Source organism: Myotis davidii, unplaced genomic scaffold (assembly GCF_000327345.1).
Source record: "Myotis davidii unplaced genomic scaffold, ASM32734v1 scaffold93, whole genome shotgun sequence".
In the NCBI taxonomy this organism is placed as follows: Eukaryota; Metazoa; Chordata; class Mammalia; order Chiroptera; family Vespertilionidae; genus Myotis; species Myotis davidii.
Window position 1 is genome coordinate 2,996,035 of NW_006292095.1, and position 20,554 is coordinate 3,016,588.

At 37.2% G+C, this 20,554-nt stretch overlaps 1 protein-coding gene across 1 annotated transcript in view; it reads left to right on the top strand.

The window, feature by feature from the left end:
- ZMAT4 (zinc finger, matrin-type 4) overlaps positions 1-20,554 on the top strand; it is a 329,413-nt gene that overhangs the window by 196,506 nt on the left and 112,353 nt on the right. The window contains exon 5 of the mRNA XM_006765552.2: positions 13,827-14,054. Coding sequence (XP_006765615.1) covers positions 13,827-14,054 — 228 coding nt within the window. The remainder of the gene's footprint in view (positions 1-13,826; positions 14,055-20,554) is intronic.

Below are 20,554 nucleotides of genomic sequence, written 5' to 3' on the forward strand. Positions count from 1 at the left end.
CTCAACAATGAAATAAAAATACATAATATTTTAAAGATCCTGGGATGTGGTAAAACTGTATTGAGTAGACTGAATGTAACCTAACAATAAAATCAATTATCATAACTGATATCGCTTCTCGGCCTTTTGGCTAAGATCAAGTGTAGTATCTCTTCTTATCAGTTTAAGAACTGATAATTGTAAAGATATGTTATCAGAAACATCACATTTATTGTTTCACTTAATCATCATAACAAAGTATAAAGTATTATGTCTCTTTTACTGATGAAGAAACTGAGACCCTGCAGAGTAAAGTAACTTGCTTGGTGTTACATAGTAAAATACATAATTGGAGCTTGTACCCAGGGTTTCTGATTGTACATTCTAGGACCATGCCTTGATTTCTAGATGGTGATGGATATTGCTTCATAAAATGATCTATAGATTTTTGCTTGTCTAATGAACAGTACCATTCAAACCCCAAGGTTCTCACAAAGATGACTGGAAGCAATAAAGCAACAAAGACAGATATTTAGAAACCTTAAATCAAGCTTTTCTCATTTGTAGGAATAGTGAACAATGTGGGAAAAGGGACAGATAAGCAATGATCTTGTCAACTCTGCTTGTCTTCTGTGTAAGTGTGTTTAGTGTATATTTCTCTTCTAAAATCTTGTTGGTTTTCTTTTTTCCTTCGGAAGATGAAAGAGACAGAGCTTCAGAACTTTTCTATAAATTTCTATGTCACACAGAATTGCTTATTTGAGGTTTCTGTTGAATGAATAAAGATTTGTTCGAAGTTACATAAATTCAAATTTTGAATAATACATGCGCTTCAGGTTCAATCAACACCTTGTATTTGCATATAAGATTTTATATGCCATGGCATTTCTATCATCCGATTCAGGTTATTTGGTTTGCCAGGCATGATCTATCTAGATACTTATTTTAATAGATGCAAACAATAGTTTGTCAAACAGGCAGCTCTTCATAGTGATGCATTTCCTTTGAAATTAGGAAAGTTGGCCTGGTTCTAAGGCGTCATCTCTAGATCAATGCATTTGTTCTGATGACCTCTTTGGCTTTTTGAATGCTCATAAATACAATAAAGAATAGATTCATAGAATTGCAAGCTAGAAGGTGCTTACCAATCATTAATTTAATCATTTAATTTTCCCAATTCTGAAACTGAGGCCTAGAGGGGTGAAATAATTTGCCCAAGGTGACACAACTGGCTGGTGGCAAACAGACTTCTGTTGAAGTAGTGTTTCCATGGTGTCACCCTGTCAGAAGAAACCACATCGACCTGGCCATTGACAACTTTACAGTGAACAGAGTTTAAATGAATTAACAATGTGAACAAAATTCTTTTGGTCACTACTTCTGTACAGTGGATCAAAAGAGGCTTTGGACAATAATTAGGTCAAGGCTACTATCTTATTTTATATTTGACTAGAGACCTGTTTCAATTCATGCACGGGTAGGGTCCCTAGGCCTGGCCAGCGATCAGGGTCAATCTGTGGGGTGACTGGCAGGGCCCCCTGCTAGCACCCACCTTGGCTGGCCTGGGGCCTGCAGTTTGGGGCAGCTCCTGCATTTAGTGTCTGCCCCCTGGTGGCCAATGCCCATCATAGTGACTGGTCATTCCTCTGGTCGTTCAGCCATTCAGTCAATTTGCATATTAGGCTTTTATTATATAGGATGATCAATAAAACAAAGGATCAATGATTAGGTAGAATAAAAGATTTTAACAATGAGACTATTACCTAGGTCCGTGGTTGGCAAATTGTGGCTTGCGAGCCACCTGTGGCTCTTTGACCCCTTGAGTGTGTCTCTTCCTAAGCCTTAGGAGTACCCTAATTAAGTTAATAGCAATGTACCTACCTATATAGTTTAAATTTAAAAAATTTGGCTCTCAAAAGAAATTTCAATCGTTGTACTGTTGATATTTGGCTCTGTTGACTAATGAGTTTGCTGACCACTGAGTCCTAGGTGATTTTCACAAATCCTTTTAAATACCATAAACTCAGTTTTCTCTTTTGGGTGATCAAAGAGTGGTGTAAAACAGTTAAGGATTTCTGAAAGCTTTATGATGCAGTTATCCCTTTATTCTAGAGTGTTCTTTAATACATTTTTATGAAGGAATATAGTAGAAAAATAAAATAATCAATTTCCGGTGCTTGCTCTGAAACTGTGAATAGGAGATGTAGTTAAGGCTTGGAATCTGTACACAGAATGCATTGCTGCTCAGAAAAAAACAGAGTGAGAGATTTTCTGGCAACAATTCTTGCCATCTATTAAAAATGAGAACCTTAAAACTGTCTAGTCTATGAAATTGAAAAGGCACTTGTAAAGTAAACGTCTCACCTGAAATAATTGGCAGTCAGTGTCCCAAACTACATTATCATCTTTTGAAATATCTATATAAACATCAGCCTTAAAAGCTTGCTTAATGCTTAGTTTGGTTTCTTTAATAATCAGATGCAAGAAGTATGAATTACTGGATAGCACTTGAGTACAATAAGTATCATGTTTATTTATACATTTGAAATCAATTTAAATTACATCTGTCCTCCAGCCCTGATGATTGGTTAGAAGGCCAGTCTCAGTCATTCTCTGGGTACCCTATCCATCTTTTGGGTCATACAAGGGCCTAGAGGCATTAGGTATCCTCAAAGGTGCCTCTCAGCCTATGGGCTCTGACTACTTTATAACCACCCAGATGGTGTTGTGTGCTGGGTGTCCACAGGCTGGCAGTGAAACCAGGGCTTTCTCAGAATGGATCTCACTCACCTTCTCCCTGTGCAGGCAGTCCTATTCCTTCAGGTCAGCGACTTCCATTGATGGTCCCATCTCATTTGTGCCAAGCTAGGCTATGGAAGAGAAGGCCAAAGCCTCACTGTGGACATTCAAGGCCCCAACTTAGACATACTGGTTTTAAGATGTGTAGGTCTCTATCCATTCTTGCAACCCTCTTTTTTTTCTGGGCCCTAAAGCAATTATTTTCTTAATATCAAGTACACCCCTCTTTAAACATTCAGGTCCCTTTGTCTCTCAGAGAGCCCAGAAAAAATGCATTGTTCATTCTCTTCCGAGGGTAGGAAAAACCAGATCTCAGGGCTTAGCTCTCAGTATAGAATTCAATGGAAACACCTCTTATTTTATGAAGTGAGTCTATAGGAAAATAAAGTCACTAAATAATTTATCAATAGCCACTTCTGCTATATAAATTGTCAGGTGACACAGAAAAACGACATTTCATGTTTTCTTACTCTACTTCCAGCCATCAGAGAAGCCGTGTCTGTTGTGTAGGATTTTCTGCTACGTGACTTTCTTCGATTGTCTGCTGAGCACACACTAGTTTATGGCTCTCATTATAAATCCATCCAAGGTTTTCAAGAGGATTTATGGCCATTTTGATGCATTATTAATTGCCAATTAATAATTACATTATTATTAGTGATATTAAAGCGCACCAACTAAGGCTTGGCAATTCCTTTTGGAGGAAGCCATTCTTATTGTTAGTGATATTGGCTAAAGACAGATATGGGAGTTCTGGTGCCATCCTCAAAACTGAAAGACGTGAAGGTCTTTGGAAGCCAGGGGTCTCAGCCAATTGCAGGCATGATTGCTGTTCTATGCTACCTGTTGAGACCACTTAATTGAGAAGCAGGAGATTGGGGTTAATGGAGTACTCATGAATTCTCTCTGTAATTATATCTTGATTAGTGCAAAGTGCTAATCATTGGCATCTTTATTTTGCTTTTCAGTCAACAGAGCAGATGAAATCTCAATATCTGGACCTTTCATTTTCAGTTAGTAAATATAATAAAACAAGGGTGCTGATGGGCAGGGAGGAAAGAATTGACTCCGGCATATACATGAATATTTTAGTTGATCTTAATGCAAATGCCAGGTTCTTTTTAATCAAAATAAATCAGAAAGATGTCCATACCTTTGATTATGATGATTTAATCTTCAAGAATGTTACTTTTTTAAAAGTTATGTTTTATCTTGAGGCTGAGATGTAGAATGTGTTATACGTAGAAATTCACAGACTCTTGACTTAACATCTTATCCATCTCACTATTCCAGTAAAATTTCATTTAATTCTAAGTTCCAGCTTCTGGTGTGGTTTAAGTGCTTTCCCCTCCACTGTTAGGTATTAATAATGCTCACATTCTACCAACTTACAGGGGCAGTAAGCATGTCTCAGCATCATGGACCAGCACCCTTAAACTCCCTCTCTCTTAGAGGCCTACCGTTCCAAGCTTAATCTGTTTCCTGTGTTTAGCAGCTTTGGAAAACAGCTTGCCATCAGTCCAAATTCCATAATCCTCTATGTATCTCAAGTGTTATTAAGTCATATTTTTGCTTCCTTTCTTCTGGCTAAGTATTTCCAAATCCTTTAACCATTACTCATACATCTTTCTTCCCCAAGCCATCTCTCTGGCTCTTCTATTATACTTCCTTTATTCTACAGCACATCTGTTTGCTATAGTAACTGCAGACTTACCACCAGCTACTTGAACATTTTACGACCAGTAGATGAGCTTTTTTGACTTCCTCTTGGGAGAGGCAGAACTAATCTGTGTGGGACAGTGGAAAAACAAGGGGGAGGAGTTAGGAAATCTAGGTTCCAGTCTTAGCCTTCTCTGTGGCCAAGATGCTTGGGAAATAACTTTTATCAAGCAAGCAATTTTAATCCTCACAGCAAAGGTCTGAGTTTGAACCATTAGCCCCATTTTATTGTAGGAAACATCAGTATAGTTAAAAACCCTGTGTTTTGTTTTGATTTTATTTTAAAACCTGAGTTATTGTCTCTAGAACTATTGTCTCATGATTTTTTTTAGGAAGCACATAATCTTCTATAGAATTAATACAACATAATAAAGTAGTTCTGTGAAACTATTTAAAATATTTCCATTCTAGATTTCAAGCTCCATGAGGCGGTGCTGTATGCCTACTGTGGTAGCACATACAGTTGAAGGAATAACACATAAAAACACAAATGCTTGGTAAGATTGTCATAAAAATGAGGCCCATCACAGAAGGTATCCTTTCAGTCCATGGTTTCCAACACTGTATACACACTAGAAGTACCTGAAGAGCCTTAAAACTTATCATTGCTCATCCCCATGTCAAGGGATTCTGATTTAATTGGCTTGGGGTAGAGATTCTGTTTAATCTCTGCCAGCTCAATCTAACCCTCAGCCAGGGATGAGAACCACTGAATCCGAGTTTCAGTGCTTTTGAAATTCATTTTGCATAGGAGCCAACTTACATGCTCACAAATGTAGATTCTCATCCAATGGTGGAGGGCTGGACCTGAGATTTTCATCTTTAATAAATTCCAGGTGATGTGGAAGCTCTTGGTCTGTGGTACACACCGACCAAGAAAGCCTGAAGTGCCATCCTCGTTGGCTGTTAAGGGCATCCTTGTTCTAAAAATTCTTCAAAAGAAATAATTTATATTCTTTCTCATGCACTCGCTTTTGGCGGTGTCTGCTTGGCAATGAAGTGTGCAAATTGTGGTTAAGCCATAGTTAAGCTAATGATTATGGATGAAACATTTACATGATTCAGACCCTGGGAAAGCTTCTGTTCCCCCAGGAACTGAATTAATCTAATGATTTTCTAATGCTTATCTGCAAAGTCTTATCTAGCCTAAAACCGCTTCCTTGTTTGCAATCATCTTCTGCCCACCAACCTCATTGCTCAACATGAGAAGCAGTGGTGTAAGGCAATGGTCTTTAAACTCTCAAGAGAACCTTATTGCGTTGGTATTTGGTACTCCGGATTCTCTTGATCCAAGTGTTGGGAGGCAGCTCACATGATGAAGCACAGTAGCTTCCTCTGTCTCACCATCTGACCTCAGGAAGTTCTCGAGCTGCTTTGAGGTTTCATAGAGCTGACTCAGAATAGCTTCAAACCTTCAGATTTAGCCGTTTCTAAGTGACAGTTACTATAAAGTACTTTATTTCTAGATTAAATCTAAATAGATCTATACAAAGTATGTGTGTAGCTAATATTCATTGTTTTAAATACAAAATAGAGGCATTTTTTTATAACTTGCAGACTATGGGTTATTTTTTTAAATGTATTTTTATTGATTTCAGGAGAGGGAGAGAGAGTTAGAGACATCAATGAGGAGAGAGAATCACTGATCAGCTGCCTCCTGCACTGGGAATCGAGCCCACAACCCAGGAATGTGCCCTAATCAGGAATCAAACTGTGACCTCCTGGTTCATAGGTTGATGCTCAACTACTGAGCCACACTGGCTGGGCTGGACTATGGGTTATTAAGGCCAATGTCATTTTCATGGATAGATGTTTATGGTAACTCACAGGGTAATCAGGAGATCCCTTTTTGGGGGAGGTACTCTGGCTGATGGTGAAGAAAAGTGTAGATGCACACATTTCACTCAGGGACTAACTTCCTTAAAATTACTTCTAAAGTTCCAGCTTCATTCCAGCCCAGGCCGAAAGGCCACCTTCTCTCTCTGCCTTCGTCTAAACCCAGCCTGCACTTTATCTTCCGCTGAGCTTCTGACATGATCACTCCTCTCATCTTTGAATCTTCTATAAATATTCATGGGCTGTAAGAAATGGTCCGGGAGGCTGGCTCTCTAGTTGAGTAGCTGATGCTGCTGGATAAGTAGTAAATCATCCCCACCCCTGGATTAGGTGAAGTCAGGAAATAAAGGCAGAATGAAAAGAACAAAAGCTCGTATCAGATCCCAGGCTTCAGCTCACCAGCCCCCCTCACAATACTGCCTGTGATCTGGGTGATCAGCCCTCCAGCTCACTAGTCTAAGGATGACACCTGCTGGGGCGGGCACCGGGGTGGCAGTGAGTCATGAGTCCCTGGCAGGGAAACCCACTCTGCTCTTCTGAAGCTCTGCTTCTTGTCTGAGGTTTATGGGAAAAGGCATTTCTGGGAGCACCCAATTAGCAGGTCATCGATTCTTGCTCAAACATCCTATAGTAGGATGATGTCATAACTGTTAGTGTCCAGACAACTTAATAAGTGTTTATGCCCTAATAACGTAGCAGCCATCTGAAAAAATAGTACACATATACTGAAAGAAAATTTAATATTTGTATTTCCTCCTTAAGCAATCATATTGGGCACTGCCTAACTTCTCAAATCTTGAAATTAGATGGGACACTGTCACCTTTATTTCCTGTTCCTCATTTATTGGCTGGATGAATTGGAATAACACAGCAGCCTTCAGTAATCCAGCTTCACAGGGAAATTAACTCATTGGAGCATCTCATATTGAAACTCAACTACCTGGAGATAGTGGTTCCCATGGTGTCTGAGAGATGTCGCTATCCTTTCCTCAGAATTTTAAAATATCTTAGGGATCTCCTGTATATTCATTGCATCATTTCAGTGCACTTCTGTGCAGAGTTTGGGAACTGTTTGGCCATAGCCAAATATTTTGACACTGAACTCAGAGGGAGTAAAGCACCCTAACTGAATATTGTTTGAAGACGGAATGCCATGAACAAACTACAGACGAATCTCAGAGATATTGCACTTCAGTTCCAGACCACCTCAATAAAACAAGCATTGCAATAAAATGAGAAGCAATCTTTTGCTGGTGGAAGGTCTTGCCTTCCATTTGTAAAAAAAAAAAAAAACCAAAAAACACACACCACATTTATGAAGTGAAATAAAGCAAAGTATAATAAAATGAGGTATGTATGTATACCCACAATACAACAGCTGTTTTAAAGAGACAGAAAGGGTGCTATCATATCATACTAGCTGGATGTCCTAATGTAAAACCATGATTCCTTCTCTTACATAGATAGCTTTTGAGAGAATTAACTTCTCCCCTCATTCAACAAGAGTTTTGGTTGTGTGTGTGTGTGTTTTTAGCATATGCTATGTGCCAGGCTCAGTTCTGAGCACCTGGGATACATCAGTGAGCAAAACAGATAAGGATCCTTATTCTTGTGAATCTTACATTCTGTCTCTCTGTTTTCAATGAATAGAAGAATGGAGAGCAGCATAGCCTTTGGGTTCATTTATATGTGTGACTCTCTGTGTGTATAAAAGTTGATGGGAGAGACAGAGAGAATGATGAAGCACATATGGCAAAGTATTAACAATCTGGGGCCTGACGGAAGGGTACAGATAAGTTCTTTGCACTATTCTTGCATCTTTTCAGTAAATTTAAAATTACTTCAAATTTTTAAAAAAGTAAACAAATAAATAGAACCAGAAAATATTAAAAATGAAATATGTCCCATTAAAAATGAGAAAGTTAGAAAACGACTTTTATCTCTTCTAAAGTTCTATTTAATGGCATATTTTCAAAAGATTAGGATTCTGCAGAAAACAGGCATACTTAAGATGTTTAGAATCTAATCAGCAGCTGAAACTATAGGGAATTATTCTATATTAATGAAAATCAATGATCTATGAATACTATATTAATGAAGACTGATGATATATGTATTTAGTGTGAGTGAGAAAGCAATTCCTGTTAATGGATTGATTATATTTAGAGTGTTGATACAAAATTGAGTTGGGATGATGTTTCCGTTAGGTCATCTCATCTTTGTTTACTCTCTGGAAGTGTTTAATGGCACATACTTTGGAGCATGGGAAATTTATTTAATTTCCTTTATGGCATAGAAAAAAATAGCACATGCTTTCCCCCCCCTCTTATAGCCTTGGATAACAGGATTTACTTCCAAGCATATCATATGAGAAGAAAGAGAGATTCTTTATTTTATCATAATAATTAGAGCCATTTTTGGATCTGCTATACAGTGGAGAAATGGCTTTTCCCTGTATCTTTTGGAAAAGTAGGCGATATAATAGGGTCTTTCATATCATATTCTGACTAAGCCAGCATTTTCCCGACCAATTTCTCCCCCAAATCAACAATAAATTAATAAATAAATCATTGCAAATAAAATCATCTGAGATTTAATTTAAGACCTAGTTGTGGCACCACAGTCCCCTAAGCATGTTGTCTAGACTTTGCACTAAAATAAGTTAGCATGAAATATGACCCATATATAAGTGATAAAATATAAATGTTCTCCCTCTGCAGCAATGAGTATATATTTATGAGTATAAAACGAATCACCCAGAATCCACAGCTTAGAAACAATTGTTGCTAAGATTTTCATTTATGGCCTTCTAGTCTTTACGTATAGTTGCATGTGTTTGTATAATTTAATAATAAGTAATTTGGTTTATACCCTACATATACTAGTAAACCATATTATTTTTAAAAGATTTTTTTTCTTGATTTTTAGAGAGAGCAGAAGGGAGAGGGAGGGAGAGAGAAACATTGATGTGAGAGCAAAACATCAATTGGCCACTCTGACTGGGGATCAAGGTCCCACCCAGCATGTGCCCTGACTGGGAATCAAACCAGCAACCCTTCGGTGCATGGAACAATGCTCAACCAACTGAGCAATACCATCCAGGGCTAAACCATATCTTTTAATTTACTTTATATCCCAAACATTTCAAAAAACAAACAAACACACACCACAGATTTTTTATTACTGCCTGGTATTTCAGAGTATAGATGTACATAATATATTTAATTTATTATCTAATTTATTTTTCTCCTTTTTTAAAAAATATATATATATTTTAAAATATATTTTATTGATTTTTTACAGAGAGGAAGGGAGAGGGGATAGAGAGTTAGAAACATCGATGAGAGAGAAACATCGATCAGCTGCCTCCTGCACATCAGAGCAGGAAGTTCTGCTCCATGGAGCTGCCTCTTGCAAGCCCCACACTGGGGATCAAGCCAGCAACCCAGGCATATGCCCTGAGGGGGAATCAAACTGTGACCTACTAGTTCATAGGCCAATGCTCAACTACTGAGCCATGCAGGTTGGGTTCATCAAATTTATTTTTAATTCCTTAAAATAAGTTTTAATGAAACTATTAAAGATTCAAAATGTAGCTTTCATAAGTTATTTATTAAAACATAAAAATCCCCTGAGTTGATATTTACTGAAATTCACTAGTATTTTTTTCATTAATTCTTCACATGATTTTTGAGTATCTGCCATCTACACATCCTCAGTGAGAGATACAAAGAAAATCTGCTTTGAGCCCAGACTTTGCACAGTTTGCGTTGAGCGTTTTTCTGCAGGAAACGTGGGCCTGTTTGGAAACTGAGTTGTCAATCTACACTGACAGCTGTCTCCTCAGGCCAGCAATGATTGACCCAGTCAAATTGAACTCTTAACAGCATTTGCAGAAAAAACAGTGATACTTGCTGAAGAATTCCTACTGTCATTGTTATTTTGATTTAGGGTAGGAAAAACAGAGGAGGGGACGGCAGTTTATCAGAGGGACTAGAAATCAGAAAAATTATTTTAGAGACAGTGCATATTTCCAAGTAATCCCCACTGAGAACAGGTGTTGAAGCCTAGAAAATGCGTTCTGACTCTACAGTTTATCTGTATGTTTATTCGGCCTATTGCTTCCTGAGCGTCACAGGAAACTAGTTGACAGTGAAATACAGTGTTGGTCTTCCAGTCCCAAGGTCTGGTCTTTGTTATTTCCTTTGCTGCTTTTTATTAGGGGGGGCTAATACCAATTGATTTACCCCCCTCCCTAAACTTCAAGCTACCCTTCTGGTCAAATGGAATTTGAGGGCAACTAAAGAAAATACATGAAATAGATATAATGTATTAATTGCAGAATATCACACAACTTAGGTTAATTTGTATTATGGATATGAATGCCTTAGGTGAGAAAACCACGTCCTTTCAAATGAGTAAATTCCTTAAATTATTTCAAAAGTTCCCAAATCCTTTTTGAGAATGGGATAATTTTCATTATCCTAAAACCTAGATAGCGCGCGCGCGCGCGCGCGCGAGAGAGAGAGAGAGAGAGAGAGAGAGAGAGAGAGAGAAGAGAATGTTAGTAGAAATCCCAGGTGTGGGGGTTGAAGGGCACCCCATGTCCTTGGTTTAGAAGATAAATAGGTAGGTGAGAATCCCATTGTCTGCTGACTGTGTTACCATCTAATCTGGCTAAGGACACCTGCTTGGTGATCTGACTTGTGAAGCTTTGAAATCTATTGGTGGGTCATCTCTGCTTGGTTGAAAGTGCACCTGCTCTAGGCTCTTGAATAATTGTTGCCAAACTTTTCACTAACTCCTATTTCTCCACAGTGATGTTAAATCAGGTCTAACCCAGAACCTGGTGACCAACTCATTCCAGTTTTCCCAGGACTAGCACTTGAAAGATCCATGTCCTGGGAACCCTCTCAGTCGTAGGCTAACTAGGGTGGTTGGTACCAGGCCAGAAGCTTGGAGTGACGTCTGGATGTCATGATAAAAAAAATCAGAGTAGATGTCTTCCTGTCTGAAAGTAAAATTTCTCGAATGATGTGCATATTTGCCTTCCCTGAAATACATAGAAATAGGCCACTCCTACTTCTATGTAGACTGGCATGTGGGTCACACAGCTCAGTGGTGGGGGAGTCCAACTCAACCTTGAGTCCATACTTTGATTCGAAGATCTTTTCATTCCCCTCATATTGCTTAGTTTGCCTTTATATGAAATATAAACTGAATTGATATTGGTGAAGACAGTTGGAAACAAATCATAAGAAAATTAAATTTTGGGCCTATACAGAGAACAGAATTATTAAAGAGGGAGAAGCTATAGTACAGATGCGGCATCAAACTACATTCTTAAATGCAAGATAAGATTACTATCTTATTTGACAAATATTCTATTGTGCATCACTCCTGCTAGAATGTGGTGCATAAAGTATCAATTGATAAATTTGACTCTGAAATGTTTTTTTAGGCCCCAGTTTAAAGGGAAGTAAATTATGCTTCAAGAATCAACATTCATTCAGATTGAAAACATTTGATATGTTTTCTGTTGTCATTGAAAACAACAGGCAGCTGTAAATCCTCAAAAATTGATAAGGATGCAGGAAACTTGGGAAGCAAAATCTAATTTCCTTCAGAAAAGTGGATAGAAGTCCTCTCCCATGCAGGTCAACTGCGTATTTGCAGCTTCTTATTAGAATTTCTAAGTCACAGCAGAATGATTCTGGGTGCCTGCTAGGATGGTAAGGCCCATGTTTGAGCTTTAGTTTCACATAGTGATTTATGATGGAATCTGGCAACAAACTTTTAAAAGAAGTATTATTTTTCTAAGTCCTTATTTATCTTAGAGAAATAATACCATTGTTTCATCCAAGCTAGTTAAAACATTCTTACCTGATGAAATCTCTGGGTAGAGAGGAAAATGCTTTCTTGAGATATTGTTCCACTGTGGGCATTTCTTGAATTAAAATGTCATTCAGCAAATATTTATTTCTATATCAGTTATTTAATCAAAAAAATTAGAAGTTTGCATAAAAATTATTTGAAAGCTTGGAGGGTTAATTACATGGTTGCTTACCTTTTTATTGAGCTTCCATATCTCAGCTTTTCCTTGAATGACATTCAGCTACCCTCCGAATCGCAGAGGGAAAGAACATGCAGAAAGTACTACTGCATGACATGATGACTGATGGGCTGTGTGAGAATTTACATTTCTTTTTCTTCATCAAAATATTTGGATCAGAAATTTTCCCCTTAGTTAAATTAAACCATATATAAAATAGATGACTGAGGTCTAGAAAAAAAATCTCTTTGCTTAATAAGAAGTATGAAAAGAGTCCTTAGGGGTAGCAAAAAGGAACATTGGTCTCGGAAACAAAGGGTTTGGTTTGGAGTCCTACCTTTACCATAACTGGTTATCTCACCTTTAGTAAATCATTTGGTTTCTCTGAAGTCCATCATCAGGGAAATGAGACAATAATCTGAGTCATTATTATGAGGCTAAAAGCAATGTGCATGGTGTAATGCATTAAGAAGTTATTATTATTATTATTATTATTTTTACTTTCTGCTAGTAAACATCAAGTTGGGTTCATTTTTTTCTGGACCCAAAATAACTATAGTTCACAGTGGAATGTGTTGAATTAATAGCTGGGACTGGAATCTCAGAAGAGTGATATATGTCTTTTCAGTTTAGAGAAGCAACATGTGCTCTGTGGTGTTAGTCTTTTGATCTTAAAAAATGTACTTTCAACATCAATGTTAGCAGGTATAAGTTGAAAATAACCTGTCACATTAAACAGAAGTAACTTACAGTAAAATTAGCATGATTTTGTCAATTGGTACAGTCCATAGCACTGAAAGATTTGCTATCACTCAGGCAAATCCTTTATTTATTGGTGATTTCTACTTATGACACAAATATCTCATTCATTCATTCATTTAGAATATTTCAAGTCATGATCATTCAATATTTGCTTCAGAGTTTGGCTTCAATTTGATTAGCAGATAACTCCCTATCTCCAAGAGTTTATTTAAAAAATCTTTCTTGCCAAAACCGGTTTGGCTCAGTGGATAGAGCGTCGGCCTGCGGACTGAAAGGTCCCAGGTTCGATTCCGGTCAAGGGCATGTACCTGGGTTGCGGGCACATCCCCAGTGGGAGATGTGCAGGAGGCAGCTGATCGATGTTTCTCTCTCATCGATGTTTCTAACTTTCTATCTCTCTCCCTTCCTCTCTGTGAAAAATCAATAAAATATATTTTAAAAAAATAAAAAATAAATAAACAATCTTTCTTTCTTTATAAGGAATGATCTCCTGAACTATTAGAATTTTCAGTTGTATCCCAAGTTCAAAAACAAAGGCTGGCATAAATTATTGTTTTGCTCTCAATAAGCTCTTGGATTTTTGAGCTTTACAATGAACATGAGACTCTTCCACCTCCAGAGACTGAGGACAAGTGTACTAACCTGTCTTGTACTTCTCTCTGGTTGTTTGCCTCCACAGCAACCCCCCTGAGCTCACTGAAGCCTCCGAGGGTGGACACTGCTCCGGTGGTCACATCTCCCTATCAAAGAAGAGATTCAGACAGATACTGTGGGCTCTGTGCAGCCTGGTTTAATAATCCCCTGATGGCCCAGCAACATTATGATGGGAAGAAACACAAAAAGAATGCGGCAAGAGTTGCTTTATTAGAACAACTTGGGACAACTCTGGATATGGGGGAACTAAGAGGTAAGAGAAACTCTGCTAATTTCTACCCCAGAACTGGGCTTTCAGAGAAAGGTTTGTGTTTTCCCAAATTGGCATGATTATTCTTATTAAGTAGACTCATCCAAAGGAATAGATGAAAAAGGAAATGAGCAGAAAATTAGCTCAATTTTTGTGATCCCCTTTGTTTCAAAGAGTTTATTTCCCTATTTTTATTGACTGTTTTTTCAGATCAAAGCCACCCATTCATAAGCCAGATATTTTTTCTTCTGCTTTATCTTTAAACACCTTCTCTAATGAATGCTTTGTATATAAGCAGTATGAGAGAAGATGCTAAAAAGGCCAAATAGCCTGATCTTATTTTAAAATTTTATGCTATTATGAATTCAGCCAAAACAGAACAATACATTGACTTCCTTTGATGGCTTAAAGCAAACCCAAGCCCCTTTAATAGGAATATCCTTGAAATTTATGCAAGGTGTGCTGTGTGCCATGTTATAGTCAATACCAGTGATCCCACCCCATTTTGACAGGTATTTTCTTAATTGATGGAAACCATGCAACATTCAAAGTTCATCTAAGGCAGTGGTTCTCAATCTTCTGGCCCTTTAAATACAGTTCCTCATGTTGTGACCCAACCATAAAATTATTTTCATTGCTACTTCATAACTGTAATGTTGCTACTTTTATGAATCGTAATGTAAATATCTGATATGCAGGATGGTCTTAGGCGACCCCTGTGAAAGGGTCGTTCGACCACCAAAGGGGGTCGCGACATACAAGTTGAGAACCACTGATCTAAGGTTTCCCAACAGCTGCTAAGCAGAAAACTGGAAGATGTAGGGTGAAGATTAATCCTGTGGGTTTCTTAGGAGGCCATATACCACTTTGTGGGGCTTTATAGAATATTTCATCATCAGTAACCATTTAAGCATTTTTGATCACCTTAACATTTTAAATCAGCTTAATGTTGACAGTGGAGAACAAAATCACATATATGTTTTTCTGAGGAAATGCATTTTCTCAGAAAACAATTAGGTGAAGGGTGCTATTGACAATATACGTCAGATGTTGTTTGAGTGTGATAAGCTTTTGTGGATTGGCCAGGGCATGGCCATAGCTGTAATAACAACATTTACAAATCAATTTTCCAAATGTAACCTAGATTGAAATTGGGTTCTGTGTGTAGAGCCTACAATTCTGATTATCCCCCAACCAGGCTATGAGCCTCCAAGAGGGATGATTGTAGTCAGAAAATTATCTGTTACAATTCTAGACCAAGCAAGTGGAACAGAATCACACTGTGTGAGCTGAAAGGAGGGACAGGGCACTTCTGATGATATTGGTGAGGAACATCCCCCAAGGAAAGGGACTTGATTTGGAACTAGAAAAGTGGGTAGCATTTCAGCAGAATTCCGTGTGAGCAGCATTATATATGTGCAGGCAAAGAGGCAGGGGAACAGAGCAGTTAGCTGGCAAATAAGCTTGTTATTCTGAATCCACTGATGCTGCATGTATTTAAGATTGGAAGTCCATTAGTACATACACAGAACTTGATTGGAAGTTGATTAGCACATATACAGAACCTGATTATGCCAAGATATGTGATTAAAAATGACAAATAAGAGCAAACAATACTTTACTTTTGTGTATATTTTCTAGCTGAAGAAAAGCAACATGGGCCTTAATATTTTTCTAAGTTGAATAATCTCATTGCAGAAACTTTTCAATTGTTGTTTTATTGCTTTTTGTTGGGGGATTTCTTATGTTCTCAGTCTATGGCTTGTGAAAAAAAGACATAAGGAGTCTCTCCATAGCTGAAGGCCTCCACCACTCACTGTACTGGCAGATAACAAGTTGGCTCGGTGACTCTTTCAAGCAGGGCACTGAAGGAGAAAACTAGGGCTTTATGCATGTTCTGTGCCAGATAGTCTGACTGAGAGAAGAATTATTCCTAGAGCAGATTCTTCTTGTCAATTTTGAATTATCAGTGCTGCATCTTTTATGTACAACCACATCTTAATGACTTGGGCGCCTGAATTCTGTTATATTTGAGCAGCTTGTCTTTTATACAGAAGACAAAAAGAGCTGCACTATGACTTGGTACCATGTGAAATGTGATTAGTATTGAACACAGTGTCCTTGAAACCAACCCTCTTACCTACCCCAGGTGACATCTTGATATATTCAGGCATTAAATATTGCAAAAGCTTGAGGAATAAAACAATGATGATAACTCAGCACATTTTAAAACACACACACACACACACACACACACACACACACACACACACCCCTATTTCTGGAGTGCTTCTAATACACGATTAATCAATTAATGAAGACAAAAGTGCTAATCAGTTAATAAAAGCATAACCATAACTTTTTAAAAATGGTGTCAAGCAGTTGGACATCATATGGCAGTATCACAGACTTTGTTTCTCAGCACGTCTCAGTTTTTTAAACAGTACATTTACTTGTGTATGATGGTTTTCCTAATAATCTATTTTTCACCCTACTTCCCTCTGTAGATTGTTATCAACTTGAAAGTAGGCATCTCTATCTGTTTTGCTCACCAATGTTGTCAAAACACCTAGAACAGTGACAGCCACATAGTAGGTACTCATAATGGCTGAATAAATAACCAAAAAAAAAAAAAATCCAAAATTTAAAAGTCACCTAAAATCCTACATTCTTAATATGGCAATAATTTTCACTTCTAAAAGGATCCTGAGTGAATAATTTTTACAGGAAATTATTTATGATATTTTCCTCTAACCTAAAATCCTACATTCTTAATATGGAAATAATTTTCACTTTTAAAAGGATCCTGACTGAATAATGTTTACAGGAAATTATTTATGATATTTTCCTCTAATTTAAAAAATGTATATTTTAGATATTGTCACCTGAGGAGGCATTGAGTGTTATAGTTCGGAGTTTTAACAATGCAAACACCTGTGTAATCACACCCTGCCAAGGTACACCGTTTCTCCATCTTGAGAAAGTCCCCACGTGCCCCTTCCCAGCCAATCCTAGCCTCCCACTCCAGGGAACCACTTTTCTCATTTTTTCACCATAGATTAGTTTTGCCGATTCTAAAACCTCATAGAATGGAAGCAGAAAGTATGTATTTTTTGTGTATCTAGCTTCTCTTGCGTAGCTTGTTGTTTTTGAAAGGTATCCACTTGGTGCATATAAAGTAGAGTATCCCTTCTCTCTTTATTGCAGAGTGTATTCTACCCCCAATCCCACAGTTTTAATATCAATTCTCCTCTTGATTTTTTGGGGGGTACTATTTAGAATAAAACTTTCATGAACATTCCTTTTTTTAAATTTTTGTCAACATATATTGTTACTTCTCTTGGTAAATTCCTAGAGGTAGAATTTGTGGGCCATCAGCTGGGTGTTTTTAACTATACAAGAAACTGCCAGGTTTGTTTGTTTTTTTCAATGTAGCGTCAGTATTTTCCATTCTTAAAAGAAACATACAGTAGTCTCCTTTTATCCACAGTTTCACTTTCCCTGGTTTCAGTTACCCATGGTAAGCCATGGTCTGAAAATAGTAAATGGAAAATTCGAGAAATAAACAATTCATAAGTTTTAAATTGTGTGCTACCCTGAGAAGCATGATGAAATCTTGTGCCATCCCGCTCAGTCCTGACTGGGATGTGACTCATCTCTGTTTAGCATGCCCACCCTGTGATGCTCCCCAGCCCCCTTAGACACTTCATAGCCGTCTAAGTAATCAGGTCGACTATTGTGGTATCACAGTGCTTGCATTCAAGTAACACTTATTTTACATTATTAAATGGCCTCGAAGCCATTTACGTAACTTTCATTACAGTAGATTGTTATAAGTGTTCAATTTTATTATTACTTATTGTTGTTAACCTCTTATTTTGCCTAATTTATAATTAAACTGTATCATAGGTGTGTACACACATATAGGGTTTGGTGCTACCTGTAGTTGTAGGCATCCACTGGAGATTCTTGGAACATATTTCCCACAAATAAGAGGAAACTACTCTACTAGTATATGAATTCCATATTCTCACCAACATTTCTTTTTGTCAGTCTTTATACTTTGGCCACTCTCCTGAGTGTAGGAGAGTATTTCATTATTGCTTTAATTTGTGTTTGCTAATTGACCAAGATGTCAAGCACTTTTAAAAATGTGCTTATTGGTCATTTGTGTATATTCCTCTGAGAAGTGTTTGTTCATGTCTTTTGTCTTTATTTTTCAAAATTTGGTTCTTTGCCTTTTTTATTATTGAGTAGTAGGTAGAAGGTTTTCACATATTATCAATATAATCCTTTGTCAGATATATGCATTGCTAGTATTTTTCCCCTAGATGGTGACTTGGCTCTTTATTTTCTTAAAGAATATATGTTGAGCAGACATTTAAATTATGGAAGTCTACTTTATCTCCTTATTTCTCTTGTGATTATTATTTTTGTGCCCTACCTAAAAAATCTTTGTCTACACTCATGATCAAAGGCATTTTGTATGTTCTCTTTTATAAATTTTATTATTTTAGCTTTTACATTTATGATTATGAGGTATCTCAAATTAGTTTTTTAAACTTTATTTTATTGGTTTACACTATTACAAATGCCCTTTCCCCCCCCTCCCCGCTTTGCCCACCTCCACGCAGCCCTAGCCCTCTCTGCACCCCCTCCCTCTGGCCAACACCATAAGTTATCTGTGTCTATGGGCTGTGCATGTATATTCTTTGGCTGATCCTGTCACCTTCTTTCATCTAGTCCCCCTCCCAAATTAATTTTTATATATTATTTCAGATAGGTTTTGAAATTCATTTTGTTTTCATACATTTACTAGGTTATTACAGCAACTTTGTTGAAAATGTTTTTTTTTACTCATTGAATTGCATTGGTACCTTTATTAAAAATATATTGATTATGTGTGAGTCTATTTCTATACATTCTATTGTGTTCCATTGATTTCTTTTTCTATCTTTATGCCAGTGATTTTTTTTAGCATTACAGAAATCTTGATATTAGGTAGTGCAATTTTTCCAGAATTGTTCTTTCCAAAGATTGTTTGATTGTCCTAAATATTTTGCATTTCTATATAAATCGTATAATTAGCTTTCTAATTTCTACATAGAAAATTTATTGGAACATTGAATGGGATGGAGTTCAATCTATAGATCTATTTGAAGATAATTTATTTAAATTCTTCATAATAATGAGTTTTTAATCCATGATCATCCTATATCCCTATTTTTTTATTTTTAATTCTATCAGTAGTGTTCTGCAATTGTCAGTATAAATGTTTTAATCATATTTGTTAAAATTTTCTTCAAGTATTTTATGTTCTTTAACACTAGTGTGTTATATTTTGGAAATTTCATTTGTATATGTTTGTTACTGATATATAGAAAATGTAGTTGATTTTTGTATATTGATCTTGAACATGTAACTCCCACATAACTTTCTACCTATTATTTGTATATAACTTAAATGTACAGAATTGTTACACTTTTTGTATTTTTTTTTTGTATTCACACTATTTAGCCATTAGAAAATATAGAACAATGTTCATATTCTTGCATTCTTTTGCTTAAAGCGCAGGTCAAATAAAAAAAAGTTATTCTTGCCCTAACCGGTTTGGCTCAGCGGATAGAGCGTCGGCCTGCAGACTCAAGGGACCCAGGTTCAATTCCGGTCAAGGGCATGTACCTTGGTTGTGGGCATATACCCAGTAGGGGGCGAGCAGGAGGAAGCTGATCAATGTTTCTCTCTCATCGATGTTTCTAGCTCTCTATCCCTCTCCCTTCTTCTCTGTAAAAAATCAATAAAATATATTTTAAAAAATTATTCTTATAAGATAACAAATAATTTTAAATGGAATTGGTCTAAATAGATATTAATATGCAGAATTTGGTTACTGATTCAATGTTAGTATTACTCATTTTAAAAAAAAAAACAGATGGTATTTGTCTGTACTTTCAAGTTTTAATTTGACAAGAAAAACAGTCACCTCTTCCTGAACATAAAATCCAATGTAGAAAATAACAAGTTGTTGAATTATGTAATTATAACATTTAATGGTCAGAAAGTACTTTAGAGGTTTGCTTTATGGTTTAAATTCTTCTTGTCAGCAAATATAAGGCAGTTTCTTAGTTAGAAACAATGACAGTGTAAATTATGAAATTATGGCTTCGTGGAAATGAAAGATTCATTTTTCAGACTTTTATTGTATTTACTAGTGGCCCGGTGCATGAAATTCGTGCACAGGGGAGGGTGTGTTCCTCAGGCTGGCCTGCACCCTCTCCAATTTGGGACCCCTCAAAGGATGTCCTACTGCCAGTTTACAGGGACCAGGCCTAAACCAGCAGTCAGACATCCCTCTCCCAATCTGGGACTGCTGGCTCCTAACTGCTCACCTGCCTGCCTGCATTGCCCCTAACTACCTCTGCCTGCCTGATCACCCCTAACCATTTCTGCCTGTCTGCCTGATCGCCCCTAACCACTCGCCTCCCTGCCTCATCACTCCTCAC